Source organism: Mustela erminea, chromosome 7 (genome assembly GCF_009829155.1).
Source record: "Mustela erminea isolate mMusErm1 chromosome 7, mMusErm1.Pri, whole genome shotgun sequence".
In the NCBI taxonomy this organism is placed as follows: Eukaryota; Metazoa; Chordata; class Mammalia; order Carnivora; family Mustelidae; genus Mustela; species Mustela erminea.
In genome coordinates this window covers 135,641,778-135,653,573 of record NC_045620.1, presented here as the reverse complement: position 1 = coordinate 135,653,573, position 11,796 = coordinate 135,641,778, and the positions used below count along the sequence as shown (strand labels likewise).

The 11,796-nt window shown below is 46.8% G+C and overlaps 1 protein-coding gene across 2 annotated transcripts in view; it reads right to left on the bottom strand.

Annotated features, from left to right (window-relative positions):
• Positions 1-344: 344 nt before the first annotated feature.
• MBOAT2 (membrane bound O-acyltransferase domain containing 2) overlaps positions 345-11,796 on the bottom strand; it is a 119,468-nt gene continuing 108,016 nt past the window's right edge. For both annotated transcript variants that reach the window (XM_032353380.1, XM_032353379.1), the window contains 5 exons: positions 11,551-11,654; positions 8,432-8,496; positions 6,577-6,709; positions 4,361-4,512; positions 345-2,626 (listed from right to left, as the gene is read on the bottom strand). In XM_032353380.1, the coding sequence (XP_032209271.1) occupies positions 2,401-2,626; positions 4,361-4,512; positions 6,577-6,709; positions 8,432-8,496; positions 11,551-11,654 (680 nt within the window). In that variant the 3' untranslated portion in view covers positions 345-2,400. The remainder of the gene's footprint in view (positions 2,627-4,360; positions 4,513-6,576; positions 6,710-8,431; positions 8,497-11,550; positions 11,655-11,796) is intronic.

Below are 11,796 nucleotides of genomic sequence, written 5' to 3'. Positions count from 1 at the left end.
GCTATCCAAAACCCCTTTCACACAAAACACAAAACAACAACAAAACACTTAGCTGATCCAAGGGGATGAGTCAGTCAAACTGTACAGATAATATATCATCTTCAAAGCAACTGGAGAATTCTTAGCCATCTTGCTGTCTGCATGACGGCTCTAGGAGTACATTCACCGAGCAACAAACAGGTAACCATGATTTTAGGTTTACAGGCTGAGAAATGACATAGGTAGAAGAAATAAACAGGGATTATTTATAATGGCCAGATGGGCTGAAAAAAAGTTTTATTGAGCTTTCTTGTTTTCACTTATGACATGCCTAGCCTTGTCCTTGATACTCTAAATTTGTTTACTTTTTTTTTTTTAAATAGTGATCAGATTCTCTGCAGCATTAATTAAACTGAGAGACCTTTTGGGGGCAGATACTTTCCACGATTATTCTTTTCTGACCTCTCACATTACACAGCCAGCCTAATTTCAATGCATGGGAAAAACAGAGAAAATCTATTTAGCTCTCCATCCTTTTCTGGGAAGTAATGGGGCATGGCTAACCTCAGCAGGTGGAAAAAATTTTCCTTTAGAAAAAAAAAACATTTTATGTAATCAAAGACTAGGATATTTCTAACGTTCTACAAAGATACACCAATATTTTTGCTGATTAAGATCTCGAAAGTCCCAAGTACATTTGCTGTTTCTTTCTCCTTTGAAAGAAAAACTACACGGCTTAAGCCAGAGAGTTGTTCTGCCATAACTTCATATGCAACCTTATTTATGACAAAGTTAAAAAAAAAAAAAAAAAGACTCACCAGACTCACCAGAAACAGACAATTTACATTTCATTAAAAATTTAAGGCAAAAAGAAAATAAACTGGCCAAATAAAGGTGAAGTCCAATAAAAGACTGGTCAAATGAAGGCGGGGTAAGAAGACCCTGCCCACCTCCTCTCTCCCAGCCCGTGACCCCGGGATTTACCATGTTCGGCCGAAGCCCTCATGCCAGGCGGCCTCACACCCCAAGACTGCGGGATTAAAGGAGACATCTAGTAACCGGAGGGGAGGTTAATTGTGGAGAAAATGGCCTAGAGGATAAAAGCACATTTTTCTACTTTGAGAATCTAAAACTCATTAAAGAGAGTTAACAGCAAAATTTTAATGTGAGAATTTAATAAGAGTTTGGAAATTAATTTCTTTTAGTCTCTAAAAATGAGGCTCAGACCCAATGACTGTAAGCTTTCATTTCCCTAAGACTTACCCGATTCCGAGTTATGCTGTCAAGGACAAGGAAGTGGTGAGACAGATAGTCCCCTTATTCCGTGATTTTTCCTTCACGACCCTCATGCAATCTACCAAGGCTATTTTCACAATCCCTCCATAATTCTATATAATTTACGTGTGCTAAGTTTCACTTAAAGTCCAACAGATTAAAAAGTCATTTACACGTTTATGTCTTCACAGACTCACAAAGAACTCAGAGAAAGAAAGGGGGAGAGCCCTTCTGCGGAGCACCTGTGCCCTGTCCCAGCCCTGTCGCCACCTCCCGCCCCGGTCGCCGGGGGGCTTCCTTCACTCGGGGCTTCCTTCACTCATGCCTTCCTTCCTTCCTCCGTCATCTTCTCTTGCTCAGTTTTCTTTTCTTTCTTTCTTTCTTTCTTTTTTTTTTTTTTTTAAAGAAAATAAGCTTAAAATATTGCATTACCAACCTTTAATTATGTTGAAGAAATTCTCCCTTGATGGGCTTGGACTGACACAAAGTAATTAAACTCTCCAGGACAGTAAGCTGCCCATAATTTGGCTCCGTCACTGTTGACGGTTTTGCTACGTACTGTAGTCATTTGAGATACTTTAAGAAAACCCTTCAAATACTGAGATGTTTATTGCATTTTTAAAGTGTCCACAATCTTAAATATCCTGTTCCAAATGCCTCCAGAATTCCTTTACAGAACATGACATCAAATATTGAAATAGTGTTCTCACAATATTACACTTGAAAATACCATTTAGGAACAATATTTTAAGAAATAGAGGGTTTAAGGCAAGACATTCATTTGGAAAAGGTAACTTCTCTCAATCACCCAGATCGACACGTTTGTTTTCCACCTCTTCAGTGCCTTGGGATACGCAACATACATTCAGCAACAGGGCACACGTATGACCCTACGGACACCTGCTGAGGTCCTGAGTGCCCACTGGAATAATGGAACTATTTTTAGATAAGGCGTGGCCCACAGGGACATGGCATGGGAGGGGTTGTTCACGCCACTCCCACTCCGGCCAATGGGAAATTCCCCATCTAGCTCCGTCCCATTCGCCCCCCACGTTATCCCTTTGCAAACAAACACAAACCCCTTGAGAAGGTGCTAAGGTTGGTTTCTGTTAACAGAGACAAAATAGCCATCAGAGTGTTTCCCCTTCATTGCTTTAATGATGAATGTCTAGAGGCTATTTCTTGATTCTGATTGCAAACATTGTTTGTTGTGGAAAAACTATTCTGTTCCAAAGAATTTCCTCTGTCGTCACACTTTTCGGATGGCGCCAGCGGCACATTTCCATGTGTGGTCTTTCCTCTCTGAGTCTTTTTCACTGGCAACAGCAATAATACTAAGATACCAGCAACGTGGAGGCAGTAATACCAGGAGCTGAAAGGAAAAGGACAGAGTTTACTTCATTACATTCTCAGAATGAATCCTTAGCAACGGCATCCTGGCGGAAATGTCACGGCCCCGCATCCCACGTGCACGTCCACCAGCTTCCTATGCACTCCGGAACCCTCGCGGCCCCTGTCCCCAGGGGACACTCCAGCTGGGCCAGTGCGCGTTTATAAAGCCCCTATAAACCCAAGCCACTTAAAAGCACGATGCGAGGGATCGTGTTACGTTCCTCTGCAAGGGTCCTAAGTCCATGGCTACACAGAACAAAAACAAAAAGGTACTTATTAGCAGCTGCAGCGACCTGAAAATCATCTCTCAAATCCACAGAAGCGAACACGGCGAGCGAACAAAGAGAAGGCAGAGCTCGTGGGGACCTGAATGCTCTGGCCTCTGGGGCTGTGCCTGGTCCCTAATTAAGTTACAGACCCCACCCCCCAACACCCAACCCCGCGATGTGAGTAAGGGAGGAGATTGCCACTTGACGGCTGCCGTCACATGGTAAAGAAAGGCTATGATATTCCAGATATTACCAGAAGTATTATTCCTGAAGTCGGACAGCAATCAGGCGCGACAGGGGCTGTATTTAGAGTTGGAAACACAAGTGATTGTGACCAAAGTTCCTGGGACAGAAAAGCAAATCAACTGCTCAAACACGTAAATATACGGGACAAGTTTGTGAAAAGGGGAATTTCAGCTGGAGTTACATGAGGTCTTTCTGTACGAGCATTGCCATAATTAACGGCAGTAATTTCTGACCACATGCTCTGTGCCGTCGTTCTGAACGCTAGGGTAATGGAGACTCTACGAGAGGCAGAATTTTTGATCTCAAAGATATCACTAACACAGCCAGAGCGGGATCTGGTGGGCGAGGGAGAGAAGAGAACGTAAGACAGGGAATTCAAAACAAGAATTTCTCTAATACAGAGAAGACATAAAACATATGTGAACCATGAAAGGGTAAGAAACATAAAAGGGTAAGAAGGGAAAAATTCATGAAATAGAAGTGATTCTTTTTTCTTTTATCTTTTGACTACAGCAATTAAGAGAACAATTCCTTGTAAGGAATAAGCTACATTTTTTTTCTCTTTTTTAAAACTGCTCTGTCATATTCTCTATCGTTCATCTTATTTTAAGTTCTCCTATCCTTTCCTTTTCGTAGTTAACGGTCTGGCAGCCTGAACTGCTGGTGCACAGACTCTTCAGGACTCACTCGTGACCATCACAAGATCTATCTTGCTTCCGCTCCCAGAATATCCCAGTGCCACGTGAGCCTCTGCTTGCACACATGAACTCCTACACCTGGACCCCGGGCAGAGAGCAGGGCTGAGCGCATCCAGCCCGATGTAGCTGTCCTTACCGGGGGTACAGCTGACCTATGACATTGTATTAGTCCTGGGTGTACAACGCAATGACTTGATGTATGTGCATGTTGCAAAACGATCACCGTGGTAAGTCTAGTTAACGTCCAAGTGTAAAAAGAACAGCCACACCTTCCTGTTAAACCGCTGAGAGATCCGAGGTGGGCTCGCCCTGCTGAGATTCCTCTGAGGGCTGAGGGGTGGGAATCATTCTGTCGGAAGCTTGGGACTTTCGGGTTTATGAGGAAAAGGCTAAGGAAAGCAAGGCTGCGGCGCTATTTCTCCCCGCCGCCCCCCCGGAGCAGAGAGCTCGCTCTTTCCAACAAGGCGATTCCCCCCGCGTCTCGGCAAGAGTGACACTTACCTGTAGAACATGAACGAAGGTTTTACAGAAAGAAGGACGAATGGCACGACTGTGTAGCTTATCGCCACCTGAGTCACTACCCACGTGAGAACGTCATACAGTAGTTTCAGCTGCGGAGGCTCGAGGAAATAATGTCTGAAGTTGTTTCTCATCTGAAATAGAGGAACACAAACACGTGCTCTATCTTTCACGTTGTTAATAAAATCACACTGACGGTGTCTGCTGCTCCAGGGATGAGGGGTGGCTGCAAATCCCATGCACGGCTGGCGGAGGGACAACCACGGGGCCACCCCGGGAGAGGTCAGTTCAGGAAAAATGAATCCACACGTGTATAAAAGACAGGGAGAGAGCAAAGCACGGGAATCCGGGCAGAGGACACGCGGGAGTGCTTTGCAACTTTTCTGCAGATTTTAAACTGCATTAATAGTTTCTAAAAAAGTAAAAAATAATATCCTTAGAGCTCCTTCAATCATATTTGGTGAAGCACAGAAAGTAATAAAGTGCTGTTTTCACTTTTCCTGCCATGACAGAATGAGACCCCCTCCCTCTCCTGTAGGCTCCGCATCTGCGCCAGACAGATGGGCGCCATGCCCCGAACAGAGACCGAAACACACTGACCACAATAAAGGGCCACAACGCACATTAGTCTCAAGATACATGCTTCCTAATCACTACTATTTAAACATTTTTTTCACTTCAGAAAAGTCAGAACGTGTTAGTTCTGAAACACACGAACTTAACCGCACGTGATGTCCTCCCTTCCGCTGTGCTCCCCGCTCTTTCTGCCTAACGCGCTCCGAGGTAAAGCACGGCCCCGCTGCGGGATGCCACCAGGTTCTTCAGCAGCGACCCGCTGCACGGTTCGTGGAGCTCCCACAGAGAGACCACGATCCCTAGCAGCCGGACGGGATCCGGGCGCCCACCCAGTCCTGCCCGGTTCACGGCCACAGCAGCTGCCCACCCTCTCCCCTTCCATCCACCGAAGGCAAATCAGTCCTCCTGAAGCACGGCTTTCAGCGCTCTCTCCCCTGGTTAAAAACCTCCCGTGGCTCCCAGGTACGCAGACAGAATGCGGGTCAGGCCCTTTCCCGGTCTGGTGTCCAAGTTCTTCTAAGACAACCCTTCCCACCCCCTCCCCTGCATTCCTTTGCCCTTCCAGAATTATTCACCCCTTAGGTATTCATGATGTCTCTGCTTCAGCCAGACTTACTTGTCATGTCCAAACACACCGGGCACTTTCAAACTTGGTTCTGCTAATGTCATTTCCACACCTAGAATGTCATGTTCCACGCCCATCACAACTTCCCCCACTTTTGAAATAACGTTCCTTCAAAGCCCAAATCCAACCAAACTTTCCTAATGAGGCCACCTTGGGTCAACCCAACCAGAAGGATTTCTTTCACCTCGAAACAACTATGTTACTTATTATAAAACCCACGGATGTCTCACACATGCCCCGTGGTGGGCACACACACAGGTGGGCACACACACATGGGTACATACACTTGGTGCCCTAATTAGACCACCGACAACCAGAAGGTAAGGCCCTTGGTTAATATTTCTCTGAGCTTCCCCTCATCTCCCCCTCAATGGAACCTGAAAATTGCATAAATACCCGCTGGTTTGTTAAACGAAGGCTACTCACCTGTACGCGCTGTAGGAAGCCTGTTCAAACACCCTTTCTGCCATGTTATTTTCCTCTGACTTTCGAGGACTTACACTAAATTGTCCTCCTTCCTTGTCCACCCATGTCACCAACCTAATTTCTCAACTATTTCCCAAAATACTACTCCAGGTTCCACGCAGGTCAACACGCCAAAGAACTGCGCCCATGCCCTGGGAACGGCCCGTCCACTCCGTCCACACTGTCCGTACTCCACTCTCCGTCTAAAAGAGGACTCAGAGGTGACAGCTTTCAGGAAACCTTTCTAAAATAAACCTACCCTCCTGACCCCCTTTACTGAACTCTGCTTTTAGCTCTCGTGCAGACGATTCTGTCAAGACAATGAACGCCTTGTGGGTACTTCCCACGCACCAAGTCTTCTCAGATGAACCAAGTGTGGAGGCCCGGGAGCCCTCGACAAACACGCCAGGCACACACCTCACTGTGGGCCAGGGCCCCAGGCCCAAGGCCCGTGTGTGGAAGGGGCCGCAGCCTCCTCCCCCAGGGCAAGGGGACCACCGGCGCAGCATGAGGTGGGATTCTGGATACTCACAGCTCGCGCCGCCAGGGTCATCAGCACTCCCGTGAGGAACGTCAGGTAATACCCTGGATACACCCCATGCCAAATAGCAGACAGAATGAACGTCTGGATAGTCGGACTCAAGGAGGCTCGTTCGTAACAAACCCTAGAAGCCAGAAGACCACAGAGCGAGTTTAGTCCACGGAGATCATTCTATTCGTACCTGACAAGACAGAGGGGAACCAGGCAAGCAGCCACCACTTAACATCAGTAATAACTTGACCTGTGACCTCAGGGAAGTGACAGCTACTAAAAACTCCTATGTACAAGGAAAATAAATTTGATTTTCATCTTTTTATGGTATACGTAACAGCTCAAATTAGCACTGCCAGTGTCTAGAAATCTACATGAGTTACCAAAAAATCTTTAATGTTAAAGATATTTTACTTTACATTATTTTTAAAATTTTCTTTAATGACTATCGTTTAATTAAGAACTTTCAACTGACCTAACAACACTTCTTTCTGGCAAGTCTGGCTGTACTTAGTCTGAAGTTTCTCTGTAAGGGTAGAGCACTCAGAAGAAAATAAGATTTTCAACAGTATCAAATTTATTTTTTTTAAGGCATCTCTACACATGGGACTCAAACTCATGACTCCAAGATCAAGAGTCACGTGCTCCACTGACTGAGCAGACAGGTGTCCCTATGGGTGTCGAATTTAAAAGACAACAGTAGGGGCATCTGGGTGGCTCAGTGGGTTAAGCCTCTGCCTTCAGCTCAGGTCATGATCTCAGGGTCCTGGGATTGAGCCCTGCATCAGGCTCTCTGCTCAGTGGGGAGCCTGCTTCCCCCCCCCCCCCCGCCCCACCTTTTCTCTGCTTGCCTCTCTGCCTACTTGTGATCTCTCTGTCAAATAAATTTAAAAAATACAACAGTAACAAAAATCACACAACAGGAGTTAGGGTGGTCTGCAGCACATGGGGAGACTACATGGTACCAGCAAGTGACACTCTCCTACAGTGGGTATTTCCAGGGATAAAGATGCTGAACTTGTCAAAAAATAAACGACATTCCCAAAAAAGACAGCTTGATGCAGATCAGTGCTTAGAGCTACACCATCATGGTGCAAGATTTCATAGAAAAAACATGAGGCAGAGTAACAGGTCTCACTAGGAATAAGGAGGCAGTCGCTGGGAGTTTCTGTGTAATTTCCTAACTTTGTCCTTGACAGATGTTGCTCTGCTTGGGCTGCCTGTCTCTCTCCCCATGGCCATGTGACAAACACCTATCATGGATCCCGGCACCCATAATCCCTCCCCTATCCCCTGCCCGCGCTGCCCCTACTCAAGCTCCATGCTCTTCCTCCCTACAAGGGCACGTGTAGGTGACGCTGCCCTGTTTTCCAACAAGATTGTGGACTCTCTGGCTACAGGAGCTGGGTCCTTCTGTCGGACTCAGTCTTGCATCCTGTGCCTAACACGCAGAAGCATCTGTCAAACTGAAATATCTTAACACTGGAACTCTTCCAGAAAAATCTAGGGCGTCTGTAGCGCGGTTGTGTAGATACTTTGTTTTTACTTAACCACATCTCCGGGGAATGGGAGGAGGAGGAGGCTGGTGATGCCAAACCCCAGAGAGCTGGCGGAGAGGATGGACCGAGAGGCCAGCGAGAGCTCCGTTCACTGCTCAGCCGGAAAAGTTCTCATATTTGATATACTCACGCTTCGGAACACTGTTCGCACTGTTGGCAGCGCTTCCTGGTTAACACCAAGGTCACGATATCACTCAACACACCATATACTTAATCAAGAATTGGAGCTCAGTGAAGCCTGACCTCAAGTACCAGACGCCATAGCACAGCTAACGTCTGCTCCTGAAGGAACATACCTTTTGAGCCAAAGAGCTGTCTGAATATTCCAATTATCAAGAAACATCTTGAAACTTGTTGACATCTGAAAAACAAAAGAATGTTTTTCTTTGGCGCACAAAATGACGACGCTTGAAATATAAGTAATAACATTTTATTGTGCTGAAATTAAGTTACTTGACATTGATGATAGGGTACTGATTTCTTTCCTTAATACTGCTTTTCTAACATAGTAACATCATGTGTGAGTGGAATTCGTTTACTGTGAAAGCCATCTACGAGATGAATTTTTCCTACATGTTCACATTTCCTCCTACACGTTAGCAGTGACCGGGGTTGTCGTCGAATTATGCCAGACATTCCTGATAGGCAAATGACCGTTCAGTGACCGTCCAGTGATGCTCTCACTGGGGACGGGGTGTCCCATCAAGCCACCGTCTCTCAATCCCCTCACCTCCATGTCTCTCTGGCCACCACCTGTGGCCACCGGGAACCTTGGTGCCACCTTAACTGCCATCTTCCCAGCTTTCTAGCCTCTCCACGCAAGCCTCCCCCATAAAAGCTTCCCCTTGACCTCAGAGGGAACTCCCGGTCGCCTACCCCTCCTCTTCCCTCTGTCACCATCTCCTCCTTGCATCTTCAGTTCTTTTCCACCGTTTAAAGCCCACGGTCCGTTTCCTACTCTCACCAAAATCCTTGACTCCTCACCCTCTACCATATTTTCATACTGTCTTCAAATACTCTAACTGGTAAACCTGTGTCAATCTCTCCATTTTAAAACAAAATTAAACAAAACAAAAACTCCTCCTTCAATCACTTGTATCCCACAGCGATGTCATTATCTCCTTCCCCGTACAGGTAATAGACGCCTAAGAGTCGTATAATCTGGCTTTTATGCCTATCCCTCCCTGGAAACGTCACGAGAATCATCAGAAAACTCCCATGTGGTCACAGCTGAGGGCACTCGTGAGTCCTCCTCTCTCGCCACACCTCCGCAGCGTCTAACACGGGTCGCCATTCCCTCCTTCAGAAAAACGAACTCCTTTACTCTTCACTTTCTCACACCCTGCATTCTCAACAAGGGCAATACTGCTCCCAAGACGATGAAACCCGGTGCTTGGGGGCAAAAAGTCTTCCTCTTTTCATGTATAAACAAACACATGTGTACATACAAGCACATACACCGATATACGGTAGGTGCAGTCCTGAGTTTCATGGAGGCTTGCTTAGAAGACCATGTCTCAGAGTGTCCACAGGGCAGCCATGATGAACAGGAAGTTCGAAACCTGCCAAGTATCTGTCGCTCGGTTTCCACACTTACCTGTTTTTCCTTCCCCTTCCCCATTTGATTACTGACATGGTTCAGAGAATTTCAAAGCACATACCAGACACCTTATTTCACCTATAAATAGTTCAGAATTTATTGGACTTTTAAAAAACCAAGATTAGCCCTAACAGAACTAATTCTTACTCCTTAATATAATCACCTAATACCCCCTTTGTGTCCAAATAGTGCCGAGTATTTGAAAACATGTTTTTCCGGTTGGTCTGTTCACTGGGATCCCAAGAAGGTGCACACAGTGCATCTGGCTAAAGCTTCCTTGAAGCCGTAACAGCCTCTCTCTGCCCCCCACTTTCCCATGTCATTTATTCTTTGGGGAAAAATGGGTCATTTCTCTTCCAGAGTCCCCCACTTCCGGACCTGGTGTTTAACTCACTTCTGCGTGCTCTACACTCCCTCTAAACTGAGCAAGATCGAGGACCCAGTCAGGTCTAACCGTCTCGGCAAGCACCGAGGGACGGTGCTGTATTTCCTGGGGCGTCACGTCCACAGGCACTGACTGACTGTCCCACTTCGAGAGCCTTCAAGGATGCGAAGGTGCCCAACACAACTGTCTCTTGACCTTCCACCTCAAGTTCTGGTCATCTCTCTTATTGGAGTAAGTCTCTCAGGCTGGCAAACCTTCTTCTGGTTTTGCTGCTCTCTCTCTGGGTCCTCCTCCTCTCCTGCCCGCCTCTGCCGGGCCTGAAGCCCAGGTGCTCTGGGGAGCGCGGTGGGGGTGGGAGGCGGCTCCCAGCCCTTCTCGCTCTCTGCTCTCGTGGCTACTCTCATGGTTTCTCATTTCAAAGCCTGAAATGCTACGTGCTCACGGTTCCCCAGTTAGGATCTCCAGCTCGGCTGCTGTGTGTCTGCTCATTTACTTGCTTGCTGGACAACTCAGTGAAGTCTGAAATCTGAACGCATGGCAACTTTCCCTTCAAACCTGTGTCTGTTCTTTGTTCCTTCTCCCAGTGAAAGGCGTCACCCACAAAACTGGCTCAGCCCCGGTCTCTGGTCCTGATTCTCACTCTCTCTCTCTCGCTGAGGCCAGGGTAACAGCGAGGTGTGCTGAGTCTCTGGAACGGTGCTCCCAGGTGTTCACGACTCTCCAGCCTCACTGGCTCTACCCTGGTTCAGGTCACCATCACCTTGGATTAACACAGCACCCTCCTAACAGACCGCTCTGTCCCACGAGGGCAACTCATTCTATCTGACGCAGGAGATCCTTCCAGACCACAGCCGTGATCATCTCACTCGTCTGCATAGAACCCACCCACAAGACTCCAAGGCTCTTATAAGACCTCCAAACTGATAATATGGCCTCTGAAAGTGTCTGGGCCTGCCCTGCATTTCTGCAGGCTCATCTGTCACCAATCCCCACGTGAGCCACATGCCATTTCTCCCCCACTCAGGACGTTCCCCTCTCCTCGGAGTACCTGGCAATCTGGTTCTTATCTTTTGAGACTCAGCTTAAGACCTTAGTTGCTTCAGGAGCCCTCCGGAGCTATCTCATCTGTGCTGGAGCCTATCTTGTAGCACACACACACCTTCCACCTCTCTGATTACAACCCATCCTTCTGTGCCCCGTTGGCCCCCTCTAGTTTATAGCCATGAGGGCCCAGATCACCCAGATCTTACTCAATGGACCCTGGTGCCTGATGCACAGGCCGATTGATGATCGAGAGATATTGGCTGAATGGAAGAGCTGACTATTCGTAATAAAAAGCATTCAGTATCTCTGGGAACATCACATCATAACCCATAAAAGCAAAGTATGGTATGTAAAGTATCACAAGGCAACTGTGATGATTGACTAACCTCTATTTGTTGAATTCTCAAATTGGAAATCAAGTCCCAGCGAGCTGTTCCATTTTCATCATATCCTCTGAAACCAAAGCCCGCAGCATTATTAATAGCATCAGCTGCAGTAAACAAAGTGAAGAGAGAGTTTTAAGAATCCACACAACAATACACCATGTTCTCCCAGAAGGTACAGGTCATTATATACTAGGATCTTTTTAAACAGTGGACTTATTCATTCTTATTGTTATCTGATATAATAGT